Source organism: Carassius gibelio, chromosome B1 (assembly GCF_023724105.1).
Source record: "Carassius gibelio isolate Cgi1373 ecotype wild population from Czech Republic chromosome B1, carGib1.2-hapl.c, whole genome shotgun sequence".
In the NCBI taxonomy this organism is placed as follows: domain Eukaryota; kingdom Metazoa; phylum Chordata; class Actinopteri; order Cypriniformes; family Cyprinidae; genus Carassius; species Carassius gibelio.
This window is the reverse complement of record NC_068396.1, coordinates 7,323,984-7,351,919: the sequence shown is the minus strand read 5'-3', so window position 1 is coordinate 7,351,919 and position 27,936 is coordinate 7,323,984. Positions and strand designations below refer to the sequence as shown.

The 27,936-nt window shown below is 38.0% G+C and overlaps 1 protein-coding gene across 1 annotated transcript in view; it reads right to left on the bottom strand.

The window, feature by feature from the left end:
- myo15ab (myosin XVAb) overlaps positions 1–27,733 on the bottom strand; it is a 38,021-nt gene extending 10,288 nt beyond the window's left edge. Inside the window, exons 1-43 of the mRNA XM_052545838.1 lie at positions 24,099–27,733; positions 23,660–23,792; positions 21,338–23,572; positions 20,652–20,734; positions 20,505–20,568; positions 19,987–20,096; positions 19,348–19,422; positions 19,157–19,253; positions 17,942–18,045; positions 17,577–17,640; positions 17,359–17,472; positions 16,821–16,982; positions 16,599–16,712; positions 14,834–14,892; positions 14,625–14,748; positions 14,368–14,463; positions 13,855–13,986; positions 13,644–13,769; positions 13,414–13,491; positions 13,023–13,177; positions 12,853–12,898; positions 12,641–12,765; positions 12,379–12,496; positions 11,541–11,716; positions 11,076–11,160; positions 10,894–10,947; positions 10,646–10,727; positions 10,045–10,175; positions 9,526–9,618; positions 9,207–9,442; positions 8,329–8,507; positions 6,668–6,740; positions 6,261–6,455; positions 6,059–6,174; positions 5,223–5,311; positions 4,654–4,765; positions 3,282–3,353; positions 3,122–3,186; positions 2,163–2,510; positions 1,203–1,287; positions 916–1,081; positions 722–815; positions 380–485 (exon numbers count right to left, since the gene is read on the bottom strand). Coding sequence (XP_052401798.1) covers positions 380–485; positions 722–815; positions 916–1,081; positions 1,203–1,287; positions 2,163–2,510; positions 3,122–3,186; positions 3,282–3,353; positions 4,654–4,765; positions 5,223–5,311; positions 6,059–6,174; positions 6,261–6,455; positions 6,668–6,740; positions 8,329–8,507; positions 9,207–9,442; positions 9,526–9,618; positions 10,045–10,175; positions 10,646–10,727; positions 10,894–10,947; positions 11,076–11,160; positions 11,541–11,716; positions 12,379–12,496; positions 12,641–12,765; positions 12,853–12,898; positions 13,023–13,177; positions 13,414–13,491; positions 13,644–13,769; positions 13,855–13,986; positions 14,368–14,463; positions 14,625–14,748; positions 14,834–14,892; positions 16,599–16,712; positions 16,821–16,982; positions 17,359–17,472; positions 17,577–17,640; positions 17,942–18,045; positions 19,157–19,253; positions 19,348–19,422; positions 19,987–20,096; positions 20,505–20,568; positions 20,652–20,734; positions 21,338–23,572; positions 23,660–23,792; positions 24,099–27,520 — 10,393 coding nt within the window. The 5' untranslated portion in view covers positions 27,521–27,733. The remainder of the gene's footprint in view (positions 1–379; positions 486–721; positions 816–915; positions 1,082–1,202; positions 1,288–2,162; positions 2,511–3,121; positions 3,187–3,281; positions 3,354–4,653; positions 4,766–5,222; positions 5,312–6,058; positions 6,175–6,260; positions 6,456–6,667; positions 6,741–8,328; positions 8,508–9,206; positions 9,443–9,525; positions 9,619–10,044; positions 10,176–10,645; positions 10,728–10,893; positions 10,948–11,075; positions 11,161–11,540; positions 11,717–12,378; positions 12,497–12,640; positions 12,766–12,852; positions 12,899–13,022; positions 13,178–13,413; positions 13,492–13,643; positions 13,770–13,854; positions 13,987–14,367; positions 14,464–14,624; positions 14,749–14,833; positions 14,893–16,598; positions 16,713–16,820; positions 16,983–17,358; positions 17,473–17,576; positions 17,641–17,941; positions 18,046–19,156; positions 19,254–19,347; positions 19,423–19,986; positions 20,097–20,504; positions 20,569–20,651; positions 20,735–21,337; positions 23,573–23,659; positions 23,793–24,098) is intronic.
- Positions 27,734–27,936: the final 203 nt, after the last annotated feature.

Sequence of the window (27,936 nt, the reverse complement as noted above, 5' to 3'; positions counted from 1 at the left end):
GTTCCCGGAAAATCAAACCCCCAACCTTGCCCTTGATAAAGCAATGCTCTACCAATTGAGCTATATGTATGCTACTGTCCAAAAATCTGGAGTCTGCACGGTTTTTTAATGTAATTGAAAGTCATCTATTTTGCTCACCAAGGCTGCATTGGAAAAATGAAATAAAACAGTAAAATTTTGAACTAATCTACCATTTCAAATAACAGTCCTCTATCAAATGGATTTACAGTGATACTCTGATCTATACCATGGCACTGTATCATGCAAATAGTTACAATAATATTTACAATAGTAAGGTACTTCACCATGGCAGTCTTCAAAAACTACATCATAACACCGTGGTGTTTTTGTAAGTTACGTGAGTCTCTGTGTTGTTGACCTGGTGGAGGTAAAGTCAGTGGTGGCTCTGGTGCTTTCTTCTTGCTGCTTCTAGTTGGTTTGAGGCCTTGATCTCTGGACACAGCAGCTGGAGTGGGAGCCTTTCTCTGCACAAACAGTTATTACACACACAGCAAGATTAAATATTTCATAAACCTTTTTGTAAAAAAAAAATGCTGAGATTTAAATGGGGCTCTATGGAGAGTTTAGACCAAGTGCCCACTTGTGTAGTATAACTTTACATCCGATGACTAATGATAAATTATTGGTGGCTAGCGGAGCTTAATAGTTCAAAAATGGTTTAATTGGTTATTACAGAAGTGATAGTGATTGGTAGACATACCTGTGGAGGAGGTGGATTGTCCCTCTGTGTTTGTAGGATCTGCATTGCCTCATCATGTGGGTTCATCTTCTTCATAAAACCTTTCCCTTCCCGCCTGTCATCAAACACATGCCATTGAGGCCAATAATAAGAATGGAAATAAAATCACCTGATGAATGAAACTTTGGCACAAATAGTGTACACAGGTAACACACCTCTGTATCTGGGGCACGGGTTCTGGGAGCGGTGTTTGATATTGTTTTATGATATCTTTAATGTTGTGGCTGGGAACGATGTGCTCGGAGTTGGAGACCGAATATTTCACCACCTCTGTGCCAGGAGCCGGAGCAGAACGCATGGGACCTGTGACGGCAACAGGAGCTGAGAGAGAAAGAAAAATAAAGGGTTGGAATATGCAGAAGTAACATTAAATGCATATTTTTCAATTGTTGGACATGTTAGTCTTGAACACGCAGATATATGATCGAATGCATTGACACACCATGTCTTTTGGCAGGCCTGCTGTCAAGTTTAATTGGTGCAGCAGGGGCTTGCTTCTTCCCTAATGTCCCATTAGATGAAACAGCCTGAAATTAATTTAGTGAAAGGTAAGAAATCATCATCAAAGCAAAAAAAAAGCTGTTTTTATATTAAAACATACTCAGCAGTTAAACAGATGCACAGACTGAATAAATGTAGGTGAATAAAAAATTAACCAAAAACAACAGACTAACATGATAACGCTAGAAATATTTATAAGAATTAATAAAAGCAAACAAATTCATCAGCCTTCTAATATACAACATTAATTGCACAAACTGATTTTACACTATGGTAAGTTTATAATCTACTGTTTACATTTTTTTTTTTTATTAAATTTATGTTCACAAATGCTGTTTATAGTGAATATTGTGAAATATTTTTGCAATTTAAAATAGCTGCTTTCAATTTTTATATATTTGAAAATTTAATTTATCCCTTTGATGGTAAAGCTGAATTTTCAGCATCATTACCTCAGTTTTCAGTGCCACATGATCCTTCAGAATCATTCTGATTAGCTTATTTCTTCTTATTATTATTTATTTTTATTGTTAATGTTGAAAATGGTTTTGCTGCTTAATATTTTTGTGGAAAACTTGATTCATTTAACATCCCTCCACCAAGTTCTTTCAATTAAAAGTTCAAAATAACAGCATTTATTTGACATACAAATATTTTTTGGTATACATCTATACAAGGTATACATCTTTAATGTTCGATTTAATGCTACATATATACATTTTATTGACCTTGGAATGTTATGTACATTGATTACCATTTCATTACAATCAATAATATGTCATGTGATAAATCAATAAGGAACAAGCAATTTGTCAAGAGTCAACAAAATTGCTAGTACACAAGGTCAATCATAAACTAGATTTACAGTATAAACTATTAGATTATATCAATACTTGGGCACCTTTGTGGTGGTGGTACTCCGTGGCTGTGGTGTTGGGGGGCCGCTCTTCTTCTCCAGGGGCTTCTGTTGCTCCTCTAAGGTGCTGGGGGTGGTGTTGATCGAGGTGGAGGGGATGGTGGGGTGGGGGGTCACCAGGGGGCTTGTATACATGGAAAGGGGATGTGGGGCGTAAGGGCTGGGTGGGAGGTTAGCGTAGGGGCTGGGAGGGATGGCGGGGTACGGGCTAGGCGGCAGAGTGCTGTAGGGAGTGGGTGGAGGGCTGGTTGGGGGGCTGGTGAGGGGAGACATTGGTGGACTGGACACTGGACTGGTCACCATAGCCATCGCCTGCATGGTCATCTGCTGAGCCTGAGGATGGCAAGACAGTCGACAGACACAGGATGACGTAAAATGCTTTTGTTGTAGTCCTAGCTTTTGTCTATTGGTGAAATTGTATTTTTTATTTTGCAAATATTTTGTTATGTTTTATTATATCAGCAACTGTATTAATTGCAGTCTGACCTTCAGGGCATATCATTTTACACTAAAAAAAAAAAATGTTAAAAAAATGAAAATGTCACCAAATCTGTAAGCAACTAATTGAAATTGATGAAATTAATAATAATAATAAATAAATTAAATATGAAATAAAAAAAACGAACCCTATGCAATTTTGTGCTATTACAGTTTTTCATATTATTTGTATATTTTCTGTTTTCACTTCAACTTTATTAGAATTTTTAGTAACTATGTGTGTTACTTTTGTTATTTCTTTTTAAAGAAAATAAAGTCTTAATTTAGGTTTGCTTTAGTACTTTAAGTATTGGCAACTAGTTGAAATTAAAATAATGATAAAGTTTTTTGTATATATTTAAATCTTTCAATGAATCATTATTTTAAGTACTAAAAATGTTTTATGGTTTTATATTTAGTTAACAGTAATAACCCTAAACTAAACTAAACTAAAAAGACTTTATTACCATAATGACGGCTTGCTGGTTGATGATGGTTTGTTGTTGCTGGGCCAGGACAGTTTGCTGTGGGTCTGACAGGCAGAATTGAAAGACATTATAATGAATACTTGTCCAAATCATTTAATTTCAATCCCTGTAAAGCTGAACTCAATTTAATTAGAAATACCTGGCACTGGGTGCACCGCTGGCATCCTGGGCATCACTGAAGCACCTGGAATGGGTGGCAGGACTCTCACTGCTACAGAACACAGAGAGCAGAAAAATATTACAAATACATGGCCAGCACACCATTAATATATGTCTGTGTGCATTCATAATTCAAGTCCAGCTCAAAATATCAGCATTGCTTGGGATGCTGGTGTCCCTACCAGGCTTCTTAAGTTTATTAGCTGCTTGACCAGGTTTATTAGTCACGTCAAATTTACTTGTATATCAGTTTTTACAATACACATTGTCTCAAAATAGCTTTACAAAAAAACGAGGAATAATTAAACCAAAAATAAATATTTGCTGAAAATGTTCACAACATCAGGCCATCCAAGATGCAGATGAGTTTGTTTCTTCATTGCATCAGATTTGGAGAAATCTGGCATTATATCTCTGCATTACATTACAACATTGCAGTAAATGGGTGCCATCAGAATAGGAGCCCAAACAGCTGAATAAAAACATCACAGTGAGTAATCCACAACTTCAGTTCATCAATTAACATTTGGGGAATGAAAAGATGTGTATTTCCATCTTTAGGATGGTTTTAAGTTCATATTGTTGCTTCTAGCTAAAATAAGTGTCCTCTATCCATAATATAGTTTTCTGTAGAGAATGTCACCTTGCCTGAATCAAGAGAGAAATATGCACAGATCATGCATCCAAAACAGTCTTAAACAAATATTTTGGGGGATCATGGTGTGAAATGTCACTAAAGGATAAACTTTTTCATTCAGCATTATTAGGGGACTGTTATTTTGGCCAGAAGCGATGACGATGCCTTAGTAATGGATTTGTTCCTTACAAACACACAGATTTTATCTTCAGATGTTAACTGATAGACTGGAGATGTTTGGATTGCTTGGGGATTATTGTGATGTTTTTATCAGCTGTATGGACTTTCATTTTGACGGCACCCATTCACTGCAGTGGATCCGTTTGTGAGCTAGTGATGCAATACTAAACTTTTTCAAATCTGGCCTATGGAAACACATCTTGGATGGCCTGAGGTGAGGGAGAGTACATTTTCAGCAAATGTGTATCTTTGGGTGAAATATTCCTTTCATGTTTATAATATCTTAATGCCTTGCAGTAGCATTGACCAGATTAGAATTAGATTCGATTTTGTGATACAAACAATCAAGCAGTTGAGATCTGCATACTTGGGATGAGATTTGCTATACAGTACAGTATATACAGTACGTATGCAGAAACAGATGGATAGGTTTTGCTGGCAGTCCAGCTCCAAAAACCAGCATAAACCAGCCTGGACCAGTAAAGAAATTCCTGCTTGTTTAAGCTGGACTTTTTAGGCAGAGAGCAGTGTGAACCTCCAGGCTGAAGAGCAGCCGAAACGACGACCCTAGCAGGAGATTGTGCTTCATCACCACCTACACCTCCTCCACCCTTCATCCTACCAGACAAAACTGATGCATCGAGGTCCTACATGAAAAAGAATATTCCAGTTAGTTACTGACCAAATGCTTTAACGTACTGAAGAAAACAAACAAACAAAGACCTATAATATAATGCAAGGAAATTGTGGCTCCGACCATACAGAGGAGTGAGTCAGATCGTGCTTTCACACACATTCAACTGTTTTTAATCTATTTCTGTAAAACATATTAGAGAAATCTAATTGATGTAACTTGTGTGTGCCGTTTACAGCATGACTCTTGGCCTCTCTCTCTGTGTGTGGGATAAGCCTCATTAAAAATGACAGCCTTGACTTATTTCCTAGTGCTGTGTGGATCATAGGAAGCCCAGCCAAATACACACACAATCAACATTCACATACATGAGACTCTGTGAATTACAGTAAGGCTGTAAAGCAATCTTCCATATTCTCACTCTCTCTTATTCACATTTGTGTGTGTGAGGTAATCAGGTGACACCGTACCCCAGTTCCATCAGACAGAACTGGGTCAAACAGGCTGTCCAAATACCGGTCCATCCCTCTCTGAGTGCCATCATAGGGTGGTTCTAAGTCTGCCAAAGAGATGACGAGACAGAAGAGAGAGAGAGTAATAAAAAGGAGGAAAAAGTGAGAATGTGAACAGGAATTCACGTACAAAATCTGTATCTTTGTACTGTATTCCAGTAAAATACATAATGCGTTTACCTATGAAGCAAATAAACCCCATAAGATCAACTACTGTTTAAAAGTATCAGCAGACACTTTAAACTGATCAAATTCCACAGTAAAAGACTATGATAATATTACAAAATATTTAATATTTCAAATAAATAACATTCTACTCGAGCAACAAACTCTAAGAGTCAGAGAAAACGGTCATCAAAAAAAGATCAAGTGAAGAAAGGTACACAACTAGAGCAAACTACTGCCTCCAGAAAAGTTAACAATGATCAATGACCTGTGCATTCACCTCTGCAAGACCCCTTTAAACCTGTATAATGTTGCCTCCTCGGGGCACGCACACAGAAAGGTCACAAGAACACCATCGGGGTTAGTTCAGCTGTATGTAATCTAGCCATTCTGTGTGTATCTGATTCTACTTTACATGCAGGGCTGTAGATCTGCTACTACTGATTAAAGCAAGGGCTGCAGTTTAGTGTTTCGTGAGGTTATGCTCGGTTATTCACTGGCGGGCCAATAGACCTATCGGTGCAATTACATTCGCCAGCCAATCAGATTGGGAAGGGGCAGCAGCATTATGTCCACCCACTTAAGGATTGATGTATTTTGTGCTTCTTTAAAAAGGCTTAAAAGGCTACCTAGATTGTAGTTGCCTTCAGAAATTGGTAGGCTGTTGGCTGCAACGGCGCTCGTTCGGTTGGCATATGAGAGCGGTCCATTCTCATCCTCTTCGAATCCACTGCCAAAGAGACTTCTGCATATAAACATATTAATTAAATGTTATGACAAGAAAGCACTACAATGGAAACATGGCTGTGAATGATTAAATATACTGCGTACATGCTTGCGTTAGGCCGTGCCTTGCTGGGGTCTTCAGTAGAGATGATGAAGTACGTTTTCTGTTTGGGGAAGTCTGGCAGCAGCTCCAGGTCACACACCAGATCCAGAACATAATCGTGTCCCTCTAACTCCACCCACTGCGCCGGCTCCTTCATCAGAACTGACCAACCCCATCGGCTCTCAGAGGACACGCCCCTGCAGGATGACCGACACCATGATTACAAGTCTATTATGTTTATAAACTACACAATTTTCTGTGAAATCTGTTAACTCCAATTTGAGAATGCCTGTGATTTTCATCCAGACTGCGAATATGTGCAAACGTTTTGTGGTGTATTGCAGCCTTAAGATGCTGTGTTTTCAAGTAAAGCTGAAGATTCAGCAGAAAAAATAAATAAAATAATCACCTGTGTTGTAGAACGTCTCCAGCAAGTCCCTCTCCATTTGTCCAGGAATGGACAGGACACAGGAAAGATACACCTACAAAGAAATAATCAAATAATACTGGCTCGAATTAAATAAACACAAGTCTTTCTGATATTGCCATCTCTAGATACAGCTTGGGTTCCTCCTAAATCTATGCTTTTTGCTTTTTTATGGTCTTCCGGTTAAAAAAAGGACAAATCCAGTTGCTTAGAAAAGTAACAGCATAACACTTAGAAACTTCAACTGACTTGATTATCCAAATTTGCTATAAGAAAACTTCAATCTGTGAGGTCCCAGTGGAAAAGCTAATGTCACTAGAGATACTGTGAATATAACTGACATGTTGCCTTCCTACAAGGAAAGCTGACAAATGTCTTTTTAAAGCAAATATTTAGTAAATATTAAATTTGCAATGACCAGTTTGTAAAATGTAAATAGAAGCATAGTCACAAGGAACAATGAAGAAGCATAAGAAGCATATATTAGCAAATCTATATGCTTCTTATATATGTACAGTACTTCTTTTTATATACTGTACATAATATATATATATATATATATATATATATATATATATATATATATATATATATATATATATATATATATATATATATATATATATATATATGCTTTATGGAGCATCAGTCAATGCATTATAATATAAATCATATAAAGAATGGCATGAAAGTAAATGATGAGCGAATGTATTTTTTTAGGGTGAACTACTCCTTTATGAAATTCCTGAAATATTTTTTATTTAACACTTCATGCTCAACACACTAGGGGAAACCCTCCAATAAGAGGTCATTCACATCTTTAGCTAATAATAGTTATGTAATTGTAAGAGAGTTGATGGGTGGAAACAGTAGTCAAGATCATGCAGACTGACCGTCTTATCTGTACCAGCACACACACACACACACACACACACACACATCCACATTCCAAACACACACTATCATATATCGACTAATCTGCTTCAGCCCAAACAGACGAGGACAGAGAGACAGTGTAACTGGATGAGAAGAGGAGTGAAATAAAGCAGAGAGACAGAGAGCGGGAGTGAGATTAGATGAAAGAGGAGAGGCTGAAAGAAAGATACAGGGAGTGACAGAAAAAGAGATTAAAGAGATGAGAAGAAAGAATGGACAGATGACACCAGGCCTGATTTGCATTCTGACCTGATAATAACATGCATTATTTGACATAGACAGAAGAGAGGGAAAGGAAATTGAGAACAGAAGGGGGTGGGGGGGGGGGGACAGCATCACCTACATCTCATTATTTAGCACTGGGGCTCTATGTTGCAAAATGTTTTAAAAATGATCAGTTTTAAAACCCAGGTGTCAAGAGTCAAGAATTGCTGCTGTTTTTATGCTGTTTCATGCATTGGTTATTTTAAAGTTATTTTTTAATCTCATACTAAAAAAAAGGAAAAGATGACATGCATTTTCTCAGTTTGTTTTAAGAATAGTTAACCTAATAATGAACATTTGTTGAAATTTATTTATAATACACACACACACACATATACATATACATATACATGTATACATATACATATACATATATATAATTATATATATAATTATTCTCTTCTTTTTGTCATATATGTAAGAGCAAATTATCCAGATCTTACCATCAAAACAGTGCACTTGGAGCACCATGTGTGCTTTTTTGCGGGTGGCAGTCCACTCTAACAGGGATAGAGGGTATGTTCGAGACGCCTCAGGGACTAGGTAGGATTTCTGCATGGCTTGGAGGAGTTTGTGTTGGCACACAGCCTTGAAGCCATTCAGAGCATAGTCTGACACAAATCTGATAGAGACAGAGGGAGAGACAGTTCAATAAGTGCTTTGTCACTAAATCTCGCATTAGAACTAGACTTATTAGAATATTGCATTGATTGTCATCATTTTTTATTCATAATTGAAATTGTGTGAAATGGATTGATTTGAGGTCAGTAACATAAACAAAAGAAATAAATACTTTTTATTTAGCAGGAATACATTAAATTGGTCAAAAGTGACAGTGTAACAATGTTTAAGTATTTACTATTTAAAAAAAAATGCTGAACCTTCTGTTTATCTAAGAATCCCCCTAAAATGTATCGGTGCCCAAAAAATGATAAAGTATCAAAATGTTTATTACAGCATTAAAAATATGTTATTATTTATTAATATTAATATTTATTATTAATTGAATAATAAAATATGCTGATTTGTTTTTTTTTGCATCAAATCAGCATATTAGAATGATTTATGAAGGATTGTGTGACACTGAAAACTGGAGAAATTCAGCATTGCCATCAAAGGAATCATTTACATTTCAAAACATATTGAAGTAGAAAAACTTTATTTTAAATTTTAATAACATTTCACAATATCATTGTTTTCATTGTATTTTGAATTCAATAAATGCAGTCATGGTAAGAATAACAGACTTCCTTAAAAAATACTTTGTGTCACCCCAAACTTTTGACCAGTAGTGTATGTGTTCAGATGCATATTTTCTCACTTTAGCAGATATTTCTCCATCTTCTCAGACGGGGCAAAGGAACTCAAACAGGCGGCCATCAACAACCATCCTCTCTCTGCATTTCTGGTGTTTTCATTCCGCCACACCTGATTGGCTAGCTGTGCTAGGATCTCATCTCTGATTGGTGGAGTGGCAAGGCCTCTCTGAATGATGTAATTTCCAAACAGGTTTTCTTGAGCTCCATTCAGGTTTGGATCTCCCATGAAACGCAAAATCTATTAAATACAGATATTAAAATTCAACAAGAGAACTGCAGAGAAGTGCTGAAAATGATGGTTGAGGGTTACTGTAATGTTACCAGTATAAACACATCAAGAGCATCCTGTTTCAGATCATCTAGTCGGGTCAGTGAGTTCTCCAGCGGTGCTGTTAGCATCCCAAACTGCAATTCCTACACAAATAAGTCAAAATTTACTGCATTATGCGAGTGGATTGTGAGTGTGTATCATGCATGAGTGTGTGTGTTAGCGCACGTCCTGATTTTGCCAAGTCCGATGTGTTCCTAGGTCAACATATTTTGTTGACCCTGGAACAACATTTTACTCCAAAAATATATTCTTAACCATATCCCTACACCTAAACCTAACCTTAACCATGAGTAATCCCTAAAATCAGAGGAAATGATAGATGAATGACACTGATGTACAAGCACCAAACACTGATTTTAAGCGTAAACTTCACAAAATCTATAAAATGGTTCTTCAAATCTGATTGGTTAATCACAATGTTGTTCCAGGGTCAACAACAATGTTGTCCCAGGAACATGTCTCACTTGGTAAAATCAGGTTAGGCGTGTGTTAGCAGGTAGGAGACTCACTCGGAAATGTGTGCGTATATATTTGGTCATCAGATGGTTGTTGATGTCCAGTGGAAGAGTGAGCTGGGGGTCTGTTTGTATTCTTGGAGCCTGAACCAGAGCCAAGCAGTCTGAATGACGCTCCCTACCAGCTACCAAGACAAAAATGCCAAAACATAAGTTTAATATTATTTATGATTCGTTCATTTTGCAAGATGTCAGTGTATCAAATGTAATTTTCAAACGTGATTTCCCCATAAATAATGAGGGATGTGACATGTTGCAAAACTGCAACATCATAAACTCGATAATTGATTATAATAGGAGGAATGTAAAATGGTTGGTACTGCATTGACAGATAGTGCTATTTTAGTATCAATGAATGATATACTGTAATAGTATTATTATTTTCACATTTTGTGTGTTCATTTTAATTGAGATTTTGTTGGTTATTTTTTATTAGTGTTTTTTTTTTGTTAAATGTGCTAGGCAAAAATATGCTATGTGTCAATGTTTGAAGGTTTTGAACAAATCTTGAGCAATAATTTTTTTTGCTTGTATTAGCAAATGCCATCAGTAATAAGGAAAAGAGCTTTTCACACACTGGGAAATTGTCAATAACCTGCTGTGGCCTGTAACAGTCCTCCCAACTCTGCAGGAATAACCAGCTGAGTCACATTTACCACTTCCCTGCTTATTCGCTCCTACAGGAGAGAGGAACACATGACAAAAACTTGTTAGGAAAAGTGGCAAAAAAATGTTTTGAAGTGGCTGGGGAATTTGTAATCGTTCATACTGCAGAGACACTAGGGTGATGAAACAAAACGAAATTGGTCCTTATCTAGTAATGAGCACAGACTGTTCATTTACCTGTTCAATCCTCCTCCTCTCCTGCTCTGCTCTTCTCGCTAAGAGGAGATTGAGCTGTAACAAAACAAAGAGCCAGCATTAAAAATGTGAAAAACCTGCATCTGAGCTCACATTAATGAATGACTTATTTTTAACTGCAGTACACAGTTAGGGAAGTAACAGTTCATTATTAGGTAACGTACCCTGATGTATCTTTTGCGATTGACAATAAGTCGGATCATTGCACGGTGCCTGATCAGGTTTATACGCATTCGCTGAAACCGCCGCCTGTAAGGCACAAACACAGTAAGAGCCAGAGTTTCAGTCAATTCAATTTTGTTGATCCTACTAAAAATATTTCTCCAGAAAAAAATAAAAATAAAAACAGATTCTAAGGTGGTCAAATCAAGCTTTGGAACATGGTTAACCAAATTAACCAGCTCAACCAGGCTCTCATAAATTACATCAAGGTGGTCTACCATTACTAACGAGGTCTGCCAGACTGAATTCATCCTTACCAGTTGATCAAGCACCTAAACTATGCTTAGGTCAACTAGAAACCTTGTGAAAGAATCTACACTCAAAATCAGATTGCAAAGTTAACCACAAACATTTGTATTTGCAAAAAAAATGTAGCATTGAAGAGTTCCGAGCATTAGGTAGTTTACCTGGCCAGGAAGCCCTTGCAGTGAGCCTGAAGTTTTGTCATGTCTGAACGGAACTTGAGGAAATTCTTCCGAACAAAATACATCCGTACATAACGCTGAAGGGTCAGTGCAGCTACATGCATCATACGATCACGTTTACTCTCCAATAAATGATACACATTCTCCTTTAGAAAGAGCTGAGGGTAAGAAAAAACAACGACAACAAAAAAACACATTTATTGTTTTTGTTAATATATAGATTTAGTTTTGAATAAAAAAATTTTTTAATTAGTTTTCAATTTTTTACTTTTTAACTTTAACTTTGACATTTTTAATATGTCAAAATTTTCACAGTATTTTTCAAACAAATATTAGCTATTTGGCATTAACATCTAGCTGAAATAAAATCACTTAATGGTTATTTTTATTTCAAATGATTATGTTTTTATGGTTGTAGTTTTGAATAACCCTGAGTTCAACAATTTCAAAAATTTTGGCATCCTTATAGTCTGTTCACACAGAAGACATTTTTAAGTTCTAATGCTATTTTTCCATTGTTTTGACAGATGTGTACAACCCACCGCGTTTTTGACAGTTTTACACACAGCACAGATTGTCAATCTCAGTCCTAAAACAGTGGGCCAATCAGAAGACCCCGGAGGCGGGGCAAGCATTGCAAGCTTTTGTTTACAGTAGCAAGTTGGCATGCCAACTGTTTATTTGATGGCAACATGGGAAAGGAGGCATTCTGCATTGCACTTTTTAAAAATACATTCCTCTCGCGTTTTTAGATGCAAAGACGCATTTTGTGTGAATGACCCCTTAGAAGTGCTTTATTTAGTGTTGTCATTCTGCTTACCTTTGACACACCCACTTGATAATCTTCTTTGTTGATTGGGCAGAGCTTCATTAACATAAAGACACAGTTATCGCCATCTGGAGGTGGCGGCTTCTTCATTCCAAGCAGGGCTTTGTACCTGGAAACACATTATAAGTGATAATCTATTCTAACATGCTGTATTCTATACACTGGCACACGTCTATTTATAGCACTAGACTAGATTACACACAGTACCGCACTGCATCCATAAGTAACAAGCACCAGCTGTTGAGTAGGATACCTGTTTAAGAATTTATGGAACGGCACTCTGATTGGATAACCCTCCTTCCTGATGCGGATTGTGTCCAAGATTCCTGAATATCTGAGCTGAGTAGCAACCAACTCAGGGTCAAATATACCAGGTTCCTGAATGGAGATGCAAATACATTTAATTAATTTATGCATTAGGGTGGTAACTCAGTACGTATACTCTTGTCTAACGTCTTCTCATACCTTGTTATTATTTGGCTTTATGCAACGGACAAAAAATGGGTTGCACCTGAAAAAGTTAGAAAACAGGATTTTTAACTGAATAAATAAAAGAAATAATCAGAAGAAAAAAAACACAAATACATGAATGCAGGAGTACTGTATATCTCTATGTGTGCTTGAGTGTTTAAGACCTCTCCATCTTGTCTAGAAGCTCCTGTAGTGATTGCTGGAACTTGGCAGCCACAGTAGAGGGCTGATATTTCCGAGTCATTGTGCTGTTCCTGTTCATTGCTCCTTTCTGCTGATTCAGCATCTCGGCATGTTTTATGAAGAGATTGGACACCATCTAGAAAACACACCCACATATGCAATTTAGAAAAATACATTCATACTTCAGGTTTACATAAAATACACCTATGCACACGAAGATATTGTGGCTTCTTTTTTCTCAGTGTCTCGTTTTTTTTTTTATACATTTCTGTAGAATAGCAAAATAGCCTAAGCTGTCTCTCTCTCACACACACACAAACACACACACACACACACACACACACACACGTGCATGGGGATTCACTGACTCACTCGTTTCTGGCTCTGCATAAACAGATCCAATACTTCCTGCCGAACCTGATCGTAGTTCTTATCCAGGAATTTATGGACCTAAAATCAGTACAAACCTTTGTGAGATTCTGTTTTCACAAGCTGTTATCATTAAAACCTCAGTTACAAATGGTAAATTAATTCATTGGCCTCAGCTTTTGGCATTAATTGTGTAATTAAAAAACTGCATGTGCAATCAGTATGTCTGTTACCTGGTAAGTTACACGACCAGCATAGTGATAGACAGTGAACTCTGGCAGTGGCATTTTTGGCTTGGAGTAAAGGGGGTTGTTTCCATGGTGATAGTGGCACTTCTGAAGGAAGGTGTTGTCAGTGGCCTGTCAGCAAATGATAAAACAGACTGTAGTTAACCGACTTTTTTTTCATTGATCTCCATTCATCATTAAAATTCAAGTGTGTAACCTGTGGAAAGCCGCTCTGGTCATCAAGGATGCGGAGGATCCCATGGGGCTTTGCAGCAATAAGGTCTATGCATGCCTGGTTGTCAGTGAAGGACAGTTCTTTCCAGTTGATCTGCTCTCGAATGTACTCCTCCTATAGAGACGTGCAGAAAGAAAGTGCAATTTAATGTTTGAAATCAATATTTCAGAGGAATCATGGCGTGTTCGGGTTCAGTAAGATAAAAAAACTGATGCATTAAATTAATCAAAACTAACAGCAAAAAATGTTATAAAAGATCTAAAAGAAATAAAGTAACTGTTTTCATTATTGATAATCATAAGAAAGGTTCTCGAGTACCAAATCAGTATATTAGAGAATGATTTATGATGGATCATGTGACACTGAAGACTGGAGTAATAATGCTGAAAATTCAGCTTTGCATCACAGTTTAATATTTAATTTTAAAATATATTAAGGTAGAAACAGCTATTGTAAATTATAATAATAATTAGATATTAGCATATTAATTCTCACCTGTTCCTGTTTGAAAATGATTTTGCTGAAGAAGAACTGCAGGGTCTCATTAGCATAGTTGATACAGAGCTGCTCAAAGCTGTTGAACGTCAAGCTCTGGACAACACGTAACAAAGATGACATGGAGATATATGCAGGTAAACATTATTTTGCATTTTACAAGGGTCTAAATTCCAAAAGAATAAAAAAAAACTACACACTTAACCTTCAAGGTAATAAATGTGTAAAAATGTGTGTTCGGAAGTGTCACTGTATACCTCAAACCCATATATATCCAGTAAAGATATGGACAGCGCCTCGTTCCTGGGGTATACCCGCCCATTGATCCGTTCTGTCAGCCATTGAAAAAGCAAGGAATAAAGGATCTTGGCAACTGCATCTCTGTAATTGGAGTGGAGAAAAACATAAGGAAATGCAATGGAAACAATATTGCAAATAACTAGAAAATGTGTTTCCTAATGTGTACCTGGCATCCACAGCACTTTCTACTGAGAGGGGAGTGTATATCTTCTCTCTCATTGCCTCCTGTGATGAAACCGAATAATCATTTATCTTATGAGCATAAAAGAAAGCACAAAAGCCAAGTTATGTGTTAAGAAAACCACACAAAAGTACTAAAATGTGTGAGTATCTATCTAACCAGCGTGTGATCCATTGACACACATTTTTGTGGTACTGTATGCTACTTCACTGGGCACTTTGTTTTACTTTGCAAAAGTATTTTAACATAGATCTTTTGATTATATGTCTAGAAATACCTCAATTTTATGACTCATCTTGCCCGGAAGTTAGGGAACAGGCCTGGATACAGTTTCACCCTCACACACACTCTATGTCACTCACACAAGTCACAGTCAGCGTGTGCAATTGATACAATGTTATGTGACAGCTGATCCAAGTGAGTGCTGGTGTAAACACAAACCTGTGAGCTCTGGATAACAGAGCTTTACTTATTAAATGAGCAAGATGCTCAACATGACACAAACCACAAACACACTGCCAATCGCACTGTATTCATGTAACACCTCACAGGCAAAGCAGTGAAAAAATCCATGTCACATTTCATCAATTTCATTTTGAATATGCTCATGTGTCCGGATGTACTAATTCCTATAATTATAAATAAGCATTCATTACTTTTACCGTATTACTATCATTTACTTAAATCAGCATAAATCAAAAGTAGTACAACAAATGCTACCATTGTTTACTTTTTTTGTATCACACTAATGAGAATGAGATTTTTTGCATTAGAAAGGAAACGTTCTTATTAAGTGTATCAATGTTCTATTTTCAAGAAATACAAAAATGTATTGTCAATAATGCTTTAGAAATAAAACTGATCTGACTTTATCTTGTCTGTCCTACATTGATCTTTGTATATGTAATTTTACGTTATCCGAAAGTGACAGTAAAACAAATAAAATCCAAATAATCCCTATATAACCCCAAAATAAAAAATTATAACAAATTATATTTAGCATAAAGCATTTTTTTTTAAAAGATTTGTATTATTATTTCTAGAATTTAACACTTTTATATATTTTAGGATTATGAAAAATTAGATGATTCTGATATATTACAGAAATCAGCATTCATTCATTACTATTACTCATTATTATTCATTATTATAATATACATGCTTTTTAATAAAACAAAGTATAACAAATCGTATTACTTATTATTGATACTGATTTAAAAAATATGTATTTTATATTTTAATTAGCATGAATTTAAGATAGCACAACACATACTACCACATACATATTAAAAGGGGATTTAAGGGAATCAGGGACACTGAAAGGGACATTTTCTAAAAATACAAAATATGTGAATGACACTATAGTAATATAACTGACCTGACTTTATCTTGTCTGGCCTCATTAACCTTCATTGATCTTTGTGTGATGTAATGTTAAGGTATCCTGGCAGTGAGTGAGCTATTAGGTGTTAAGATTACTCAAGCCCTGAGCAACTCCTGATTAGATTACTGTGGTTTCCACAGAGCTGAACTCAGAATAATTAAATTAGGTTACTGGAACTCATTAACAGTAACCTGCTTACATGTCATTACTATGTCTCTTTTTCTCTCATCCTTTTTCTCTTTCTTCTGTCAGAAGGATGACTAGAGTTCAGTGCATATGCAAGGTGGACAAAGTGAGTCAGAAATAGTTGCCACATAAAATCTAAATAAAGTGGCTCAGAGCACATTATGTACAGTATGCATGTACCGTCATTTTGAAGGTGATGGCTTTTTGCAGACCCTCTGGGGAAATCTGCAACAGATCGGCTACTGCACGAATCTCCTGAGTGCTCACCACAGCAGCTGTCTCCTGCACTTCTGTCTGAGACAGAGAATCCAAAGCACACGGTCCACAAGATTGATTACATTGCTCATGTAAGTGTGCTATATTTGCATAAATCTACTGAAGGACTTTTCAGATGTACAATACCTCAACTCTATGGAAAAAGACGTTGCCCAAGTGCAGTATGGATGACAGCACTCTGAATATGCTGCTCTGGTCTTCAGGACTGAAGTGGAGAATGTCCATGGCACTCTGTAGCCTCCTAAAGTCCTCCCCATCATCCTTCCCAGTGATCTCACAGTTACCTCCCTAACATGACATGATTCCATGAACATAATTATAAATAATGATGACAATAAAACCACTAGTAGGTGTTAGCAAATCCCTGTTTTAAAAAATGATTCATTGAATCATGCAAATCAAATGATTCATTCAAAACGGCTGATTCAATTAGAAACGAAACAAGTGAGACCATCTGAATGGACTGTTGAATCACTGGCTCACCCAATTTGATCAAAAACTGATTTGTTCAAGGTTTATTTGATTTTATACTTATCAAATAAAATCATACCCATTCTGTTGTCTGCTCATTTTTTTATTTGCAAAACCATTTTGCGCGAAAAATGAATGAACAATTTTGTTGTATTGATGTCTATGGTGTGTCTTGGTAAATGCCACTATTTACCTGGTTCAGGTAGTAGTAGGTTTCAGCCTCCTGTAGGTAGAAGGCCCGTTTCATGTGAGTAGGAAGTCCAGCCAGCATCTCATAAAAGATGTGGTAGTTTCTCTCATCTTTGGCCTGCAGACACATGCAGACACAGAACAGATTAGGTCCCAAATGTCAGTAATTAATACATGGCTCCTTTAACCTTTTCCCAGTTAAATGGGCGAGAAACAACAGACCTGAAAAACGATCCTGGACTTCTCCAGTAGATACTGTGAGGTTATGGCACCACTGATCACCCCTCTGATACAAACAAAAATACAGATAGATTGGTCAAGTGTATGAACTCAGTTATCTTTCAATCTGTTTTCTCTCTTTAACGTTCAGAGGTTAAATAACAACCTTACTGTCCTACATTCACACATAAGTTCAGATCTAGTTCCCTTGTCATCTCTCAATGAACGGTTTCAGACTTGAGAGACATTAAAGAGTTAGAAAGGCACATTACATTGGACTTGTAACGTAATGTACCATTCAAACATTCTACTTTAAATAGCTATAAATTTAAGAACAGAAGCAATTTGCAACAGAAATAAATACTCACTCCTCCAAATAGACCTCCACCAATTTTCCAAAGCGACTGGAGTTATCATTTCGGACCGTCTTAGCATTTCCAAACGACTCTAACAGAGGAGTTGCCTCGAGAATCTGGATATTAAAAAAATGTAACTTACTTCCTAAAGTATTCAGTAACATTTACTAGGTTAGAGTTTTAGGTTATCAACAAAATGTTTACCTCAATCTGTACAGAGGACAGCATTAAATAGAAAAACAAAAATACAGATTATACATTCATTAAAAAACATTGTGTAAACACAGATTCAAACTAAATTCTGTTTCAAAAATTGACTCCCTTCTATTATTAGCAAGTATTTGTCACCTGTAGTTTATGAAATGTTTACAATATAAATCAAAATCAGCATCATTTGTTGGACCTGGAACAACTTGTCTACCAATGACACATGATTCTAACCCAATCCCTTACAATATTATCTGCTATTAAAATATTTATTAATAGTTAATTAGGTTATTAATATTTAAATGAGCATTTATTTGATATTTTTTAGTTTTTGTTTAATTTTAGTTTAAATTATTTTTGTGCTTTTATCTATTTAGCTTATTTTTTTATTTCAGTTTTAGTCATTTTTAGTGTAAATGAATTTCTTTAAATTCAATTAGTTGCCAAAATAATATTTTTTAGCCTTTTTTTTTTTAACTCTTTTAGTTTTAATGGTCACATCAGTCTACTTTAGACATTCTACTAAGTAACTTTGCAACTACATGTCAACTTCTTCTCATTAGAGTACATTAATGGTCAGTTGAATACATTGATAATAGAATGTCTAAAGTGAACTATTTTAATAACTTTTAGTTAAAAATAACTATACCGATCCCTAACACAAATTCTAACTCTGACCATTGACTTTGCCAACATATAGCACAGAGTTTAAGTTCCCGCTCGTCGACTTTCCCCTGTCCCATTCCCCTCTCTCTCACACTTTTCTTCAAGCCAAACTTTACTGTCCTATCAAAATAAAGGCAAAAATGCCAAAAAAATTAATCTTAAAAAAAGATTGTTGTTCATGCCCCATCCCCATCTCTTTCCTTATCCCTAAAAAATGATTTGACAGAAATGTTGTTCTGGGACAAACAAGAACAGTGATCCAGGAACATGTCCCATCTGCCAAAATGTATATCAGTGATCCTTGTCAATAAAGAAAACTCAAAAAGTGTTGCATTTTTTTTTATATATATACACACGTACCTGTTGTGTAATGTTCCTCTTATGGTGAATAGCAGTGAGGTACCTCAGAACCAGTTTGGTCGCCTCTGTCTTTCCAGAACCACTTTCCCCACTACAATACAAACACTTCACTAATACAACATTACATAGACATACCATACTTCCACACGCTCTACAAATGACACACTCACATACTTTCATCTGACCTGATAATGATGCACTGGTTTTGCTTGATGTCCATCAATGTAGTGTAGGCAATGTTTGCAATGGCAAAGAGATGACTGGAAACATAATGTATAAGAAGGCAGGTTTACATACTGTACATTTCTGGCAATAAAAGTATTGTAAGGGAGTGACAGATAAAATCTTAATCTTAATTTTCTTCCTGCTTCTTTTTTTTTTACTTTTAATTAACACTACTGTTAAACATTTAGGGTTGATAAGGCAAGACTGCATTTATTTGATTAAAAATACAATCAAATTGTGCAATTTAATATTTGATATAATATTTGAAATGGCACAACATTGTACAAATACAGTAATATTGTAAAATATTATTGCAATTTAAAAACAGTTCTAAATGTAATTTATTCCTGTGTCTTGAATGCCACATGATCCTTCAGGAATCATAATAATATGCTGATTTGGTGCTCAAGAAATATTTCTTAGTATTATAAAAGTTTATGTTTTCGAGAATGACTCGTCTTGGAAGTCTAAAAATATATATATAAAATTTGTGGTAAAATATGGACTGTGACAAAGAATATACAAATTTTTCCTCCTTTTTAGGAGTTGAAATGTAAGAAAATGTGTTGTTAAGAATTGTTGTGATTGTTCAGACTCACGGTGGGTTATCTCCCAAGCCATGGCCCTCGTACTGCAGAACCATATCTGTGCCATAGATGTTAAATAGTTGGTATGGATTCACAGACACCAAAATACTGCCAATGTATGTCTGCATAGAAGACGAGAGAAATTAATAATGAATTTAGATTCACAAGATATTTGAATTATAATGGTGAAGGTCTATTAATGTTATTGAGGAATCTCATTTTCAAACAATTTTATTAAAAAGGAAATCTGCTTATTGACCTGTCCAGTGTAGTATTTTTGTGTATTATAACAAAGAATGTTAACGAAAGTGTTCATGTTCCTTTTTTTATAAAGTGCTTCTCTAAAGAATTTTGCAGAGTGGTCACTGATTGCACAAGTGCACGAGCATGTCTGATTTGTGCATATTAGAACATAATGTGAATCCTCTTTTTCAAAGATATTTACCATACCTTTGCACACAACCGTTAGAAATAGCAGACATCTCTGTGATGCATGTGCATGCTTACTGGAATATGATTGCAAGACTCACATAGATAAGCACTTGATCAAAGCGAGTCTTCAGGTTTATCAATACTGCTGCTTCAGTAAGCTCTCTGGAAAAAATAGAGGAAGAATTATTTATTTCATATCCAATAATCATCTTTACATTTGCATATGTATATTTATGCTGACATACTCCATTTGTGTCATATCCTCAGCTCCATCCCCTTCCCTTTTCACCCTGTAGCTGACAGTAGGCAGGCTTCTTATAGAATACATCTGTTCATAAAAAGCAACATATATGCAAACTGAGAACATTCAAAGAAATCTGAGAAGACATTTTCAACTCATGCAATTACATTAGAGAATGTCGCTGATGAATTAGGTCAAGCTGTCTTTTGTAGGGCCTGCTCTACAATAATGCAGTGATGATTATCACTGGTCAGCAAGGTAATATGAGATCAGTTATAATCATCCTTGTAAATCTCATCTGACATTTGATGTAGTTGCAGACTGCAGGTAAACCTGATGAAGATAGATGAGCTTGGCTGGGCCTTTTGTTAAGGCTCAAAGGCTAACAGACTTGTTAAATCTGACAAATGCATAGCTGTCTACCAGACAGCATTACTCAGTATTAAGCTTTGTGAAATTAAACCTGATTATTTATAATTCCTTCCTAATATAAACATTCACATACATATATTTATTTAAAAATTTTGTAAAGAACTACAAGCTAAATCATGAATTTACTGAGAAAAAAATGAAAGCATGACACAGGGTCTCTGAGGCAGAAAAAAAAACTGTATTTGTAACTTCTGTTACCATTTGTTAAATAAACAAGTCAACAATTAATGTTGGCTTTATGTCTTAAAAGTGATTTACCTTGTCATACCACTTTCCTTTTGGCTCCCCTTCACGATCTGGTACCCACTGCAGCTCTGTTTCCCCGGGCCTAAGGCCAGCTGGTGGTGGGGTAAGAAATTCCATCATTTTCTCATCTCGGTACATGGACCATTTAATGAGGTTCTGTACTGTGTCATGAGGCAAGACCCTTTCTGCAGCCCAGTGGTCCTCTGCAGTTTGCCCCTCTCTGCCATTTTGAGCCCAGTGATCTTCTGGACCTGGACCTTTTCGCTGTGGTGGAACTAGAGCATAACGGCCATCTGGTCCAATAACCACCTGCCCAGAGGAGGTCAAATAGGTGGAGATCCCTGAAGGTAGTTGATAAGAGGCTTTCTTCAGGTCAGCATTCTTTAGAGCATCCATTAAATGTGGCGAAGTGGGGACTTCAAATCCTTGAGCAAGGACCGATCCATCAGGTAATCTGTATGTGGCCTGGCGGAGATTTTGATTTAGAAGTGCCTGTGATAGATTTGGACTGGTTTTGTATCTCCGAGGATCTGCTGAAATAATAGATCCATCCGGTAACTGGTATGTAGCGTTGCGAAGATTTTCATTCTGCAAGGCATTTGAAATGTTTGGACTCCTTGGTTTATACAAAGCTTGTGAAATAACAGATCCGTCTGGAAGCCTATAGGAGACATTTTTCAAATCTTCATTTCTCAGTGCGGAGGAGAGAGTTGGGGTTGTAGGTTTAAAACTTGCATCAGCACTTATTATAGAACCATCAGGTAACCTGTAGGTAGCACTGCGAATATCCCGATTCTGAAGTGCGCTTGCCAAATTTGGAGACTTAGGTTGATAAACTGGTCCCGTTATGATTGAGCCATCAGGTAAACGATAGCTAGCATTTTTCATTTGTTGGTTTTGAAGTGCCTGTGATAAATTTGGGGAAGTAGATGTGGGCTGCCCATAGTCCGTTGATATCAATGTGCCATCCGGCAATCTGTAAGTTGCATTTCGAATGTTTTGGTTCTGCAGTGCACTGGCCAGATTTGGAGATGTTGGTTCCATTTGCTGATCAGCCATTATTATTGTCCCATCTGGCAGTCTATATGATGCCTTCCTAATGTGCTGATTCTGAAGTGCATGTGACAGGTTTGGTGAGGTTGGCTGTTGTTGTCCTGCTGTTATAAGAGTTCCATCTGGAAGTCTATAAGTTGCATTTCTTAGATTTGGATTCTGCAAGGCACTGGACAGGTTTGGAGAAGAAGGATGTTGTAAATGAGAGTCTGGGTATAATATCGATCCATCTGGAAGTCTATAAGTTGCATTTCTCACATTTTGATTTTGTAAAGCACTGGAAAGGTTTGGAGAAGAAGGTTGCTGTAAATGAGAGTCTGGGTATATAATCGTTCCATCTGGAAGTCTATAAGTTGCATTCCTCACATTTGGATTTCTTAAAGCCCTGGACAGGTTCGGAGAAGTTTGCTGTAAATGAGAGTCTGGATATATTATCGATCCATCTGAAAGTCTATAATTTGCATTTCTCACATTTGGATTTTGTAAAGCCCTGGACAGGTTCGGTGAAGTTCGCTGTAAATGAGAGTCTGGGTATATTATCGATCCATCTGAAAGTCTATAAGAGGCATTTCTTATGTTTTGGTTCTGCAAAGCATTTGAGAGGTTTGGTGAGAAAGATTGTTGCTGTCGTTGGTCTACTATGGACCCAGCAGAAAGTTTATATGAAGCATTCTGGAGCTGAGGATTTCCAATTGCATCTGCAAGCATTGGAGAAGAGTGTACATTTGCTACCTGATTACCATATACTAATGACCCATCAGGCAAGCGATAAGTGGCACCATGGAGTTGGGGGTTGTGCAATGCATCAGACAGAAAAGGAGATTTCCTAGGATCTTGCCTATAACCTGACACAGTTGTATAAGGGGAGACCATTCCCTGGATAGGTGCTCGGTATGATGCTTTACGAACATTTTGGTTCTGCAAAGCCGTTGAAAGAACTGGAGATCCCCTTGGACCATAGCCAGGGGGAACACGGGATCCCCTGCGACGTAAATGTGTTCTGTAGGAAGCATTGCGGACATTTGGATTTTGAAGAGCATTGGAAAGAAGAGGGCCAGCACCTGGCTCTTCAATGTAATCATAGCCTGTCTCTACCTCAGCATAGGGTGAATGTGGCCCTTGCAGTGATGATTGGTATGAAGCATTGCGAAGCTGTGGATTGTGAATTGCACTGGAGAGCAAAGGTGATGCTGGCTGACCTGGAAATTGTTCAAATGTTTCCATCTGAGGAATATATGGGGAAGAAATAGGTAGTTGTTCAGGGATCTCACCAAACTGGGCCACTTCAGGAACATAAGGTGAACCTGGTCTTTGCATCGGCGAAATATAAGATGCTTCTCTGAGCTGAGAATTTTGTAAGGCATTTGACAAAAGTGGAGATGTCATCTGTTCTGAATGCTGATCCATTTCTGGACTATATGGTGAGGGTACTGGTTGCAATTGGGAGACATGCATAGCATTGCTTAGATTAGGGGGTTGCAAGGCAAGGGAAGGAACAGGTGAAGGTGGCTGACCAGGAACCCGTGGAACATTTATGATCTCAGGAGCATAAGGTGACATGGGCTGTTGGACGGGTGAAATATAGGATGCATTACTGAGAAATTGGTTTTGGAGGGAACTTGTAAGCATTGGTGACTGAGGAACACCACTAATCTGATCAAATTCTACAGGGATTGCCTCTGCGCCAATAGGCAAATGAGATGCAAATGAAGATTCATACATTGGAGGACCAGAAAGCACAGAAGTAGGCAGAGCCCTAGGGGAAGTGGAACGCATAGGTAATGGGGAGCCATGTTTAATGGATGGATGAGGAGAGCCTGGTCTGGAGAGATGTCTAACAGAAGGCTGAGGTGATGGAGGGGGCATGTGTTTTTGAGAAAATTGAGGTGAAGGGGGCATCATGCCAGGTGCACGTCTCAGTGACTGTCTGGCCATGAGTGGACGGCCACGACCAATGGGTCTCTGTGGGTTTCTCATTGGACCAGGTGTTCCTGGAAGATTGAAACGACTTTGTTCCATTATGCTCATCCCAGTGTGTTGACCTGAGAGTTGTGGGGAGGCTGTGAAATCCTCTGGCATCATGGACCTGTTACTACGTATGGATGGTCTAAATGGCCGTACATTTTGTGTTGGAGTTCCCGAATGACCTCCTCGGCCAGGATATGGTTTCACAGCTCCCATTGGGATGTTTGGACGGCCCCTTCCTCTTAGTCGACCTCCAGGGGACCCAAAAGGTGGAGAATCCTTCATAAGGCGAGTGGACCTGCGGGAAAGGGTAGGAGAGGGGGATCTACGTTGCATTGGTGGTTGTTGGGAGTCTGGTTCCACAGCAAAACTTCTTCGAGAGGGAGAAGGTGATACTCTTTGAGGCATTAATGGAGACTGTGGTCTGTGAAGATCCCTCTGCTGAATATCTGCCATGGTTCGCATACCCATCTGAGGGGAAGATGGAGGACTCATCCGCCTAAGTGGAGAAGGGGAAGCTTGAAAAGTTTTGGCACCAAATGGACGATGAACTTGTGAGGGTGAGGAGGGTGGACTGGGCCTCCTAACTGAGGCACGAGGAGACTGTGGTGGGCTTCTCCTCCGAATAGATGCACGAGGTGAAGCTGGAGGACTTGTATTGAGAGATGGAGCTCGTGAGGGGAAACGGCCAGGCACTGTCTGGGGAGATGGTGGTGCCTCTCTAAAGGATGCCTGAGGCTGTAAGCGTCTAGGGACTGTTGGTGAAGCAGGTGGACCTTCTCTAAATGGAACCTGAGGCTGAAAACGTCTAGGGACTGCTGGTGAAGTGGGCGGCCCTTCTCTAAATGTAGCCTGAGGCTGAAAACGTCTAGAAAGTGTTGGAGAAACAGGTGGGCTCATTTTGCGTCCAACTGGAGATGGAGGGTGTTGAACATGACTTATTGAAGAGGGCATACCTCTGGCTAGTCTTGGGGATGGAGGTGCTCCCATGCCTCCAATGCCACGAAGAGAGGGGTGTGGGGATGGGCTTCTTCTCAGAGGGAGTGGAGCAGCAGGATGCATGGATAGCTGTGGGGAGGCATGGGGGCTCGGTCTGCGTATAGGTATGGGGGAACGTCTAACTTCCATTATCGGCTCTCCAAAACTTGACATAGGTTCAATGGGTGCCATGGGTGACATAGGCTTATGCAATGGGGAGGCCATCCCTTGTATAGACCTCCTGCTGAGTGTTGGAGATGGTGGAAATCCACCAGTTTGAGCCATATGTGACATACGTTGATTGACAAATCCCTGGGGATTATTTGCTTGCTTAATTAGCATGGCCGTTGGTGTGGGCACTTGAGGCATTGTGGGATGAAACATTTCTTGAGGATGAACTGTCTGCGAAAAACCATCATCCATTGAGGCTCCTGGTATATATGGATAATTTTCATATTGTATGTCTGACATTTCCTCAAAATCATATTGTGGAGGCAAAGGAGGAAGCTCAACATCAATCCTTTCTTTACCAAAAAGCTTGACCTGGGGTCTTGGGACTCTGAATTCCATGTCTCCGAGAAGGGGCATTGATTCCATTGAGACATCTCCATAGTTCTCTCCGTACATTCCATAAGCTTCATCACCTTCCATAATATCTTGCATTGGATAACCATATTGATCATACATATTGTAGGCAGATTGCAGATATGGGTCAACATCTGTTTCACTGTAGTTAACAGGATAGTCCTGAAAATAAAGATCCTCATAAGCATCCCCATAAGCATCCATATATGGATCATCTGCAATTTCAACTTCATATGGGTCACTATAGAAGCCCTGAGGGTCATCGTAATATCCATACTGAGTCTGGGCATATGGATTCATTTCATTCCCATACAGATCATAGCTGTTTCCCATTGGATACTGATTATCATCATAGTACTCCATGCCATCATCGAAATAAGGATCCAGTGGATACTGTTGACTATAGTAGCCCATTTCCTGTGGGTAATTGCCCATCTGCTCTTGACCACCATAAGGATCACCATAGTCCATACCATCATCATAATATTGACCCTCATCCTGAATGACTGTGTGTGGGTCATAGTATCCATCCTGCAACTCATAATAGCCTTGATCATGTGATTGCATGTCATAATAGTTATTTGGTTCATCATATTGAGTGTATTGCTGTGGAAATGTATGTCCCTGAACATGGGCATACTGTTCACTATACCTATTAGAGTGCCTCTGGATTGACTGTCTGTTGAATGCTCCCTTATCCATCCTGCTTTGGTTATTATAATCATATCCTCCAGTGTCATGTTCATATCCATAATTGTGATAACCTGGAGGAGCTCGTATGCTAGCTTGGCGACTGCCAGCAGGAAATGGATATTTTTTGTTGTTTTTCTGGCCCCAGGCATCACGGTCCCTTCCACTCTGACGCCCCTTAATGGAGAGGAACCTCTTGGTCAACCAGTTTGTTGCCCCAGCAATCTTACCTAATAATTGCCCCCTATATTTAAAACCAGTCCCATCCCCTGAATTCTTTTTCCCAAAAAGCCCCTTAAAAAATCCTGGCTTCTTCTCCGCTTCTTTAGAATTTCCACCTAATCTGATAAGCATATAGGTTGGCTTTGGTCCTGACTGCTCTTTTTTTTCCTTCTCTTTTTTCTTTTTCTTGCTGTTTTTGAAACGCATCATGAATTTTGGAGCATTTCTCAAGAGAGATTTCCTCCTTTTTTTCCTAAGCAAGCGATTCTTCCTTTTGCCAAGTCCAAGAAACAGCTTGGAAGTACTCTTAAGGCGCTTCTTTGAGCTCTTCCTCTTCTTAAATCCAGAGAACCTCATAAAGAGTTTTGAAGTGTTTTTGAGACCTCTTTTCTTTTTTTCTTCAGGTGGTGGCTCAGGTGGAGTCTCTTCCTTCTTTTTTGCTTTCTTCTTCTTTCCATCTTCCTCAGCTTTAGATTTATGATGATCTTTTGATTTCTTCTTTGCTTTCTTATCCTCCTCTTCACTTTCCTCCTCGTCTTCATCCTCCTCATCTTCATCCTCCTCATCTTCATCAGAGTCAGGCTGTCTAGATTTGGACTTTCCCTTTGCAGCTTTACCTTTAACATCTTTTCCACCACGCTTTCTCTTGTCTCCATCTGACTCTTCGTCCTCATCCTCATCCTCATCGCTCAAGTCTTCCATCAACTCAGCATCTGAACCCTCGTCAGATTCAATAACCTCTTTCTTTCCCTTCCCTTTATCCTTTCCCTTCTTACCATCATCTTTCCCTTTACTTTTGGGTGGCTCTTCTTTTCCTTTCTTTTTATCATCCTTTCCAGCCTTTTTGTCATCTTTCCCACCCTTCTTGTCATCTTTTGCTCCTTTTTTGTCATCTTTTCCTTTCTTTTCTTCTTCCTTTGGTTTATTTTTTTCTGGCTCCGGTTTCCCTCCTTTCTTGGCTACTGCTTTTGAATCTTTTTTGCCTGGCATTTTATCCTTCTAAAACCATGCTAGTCTAATGCCTTTCTGTCAAAAGACAAAAGAATCTCAATGAACACACACAAAATAAACAATTCAAAAACATTTGCATTTTACAAATTAAATGATACTGTTATAAG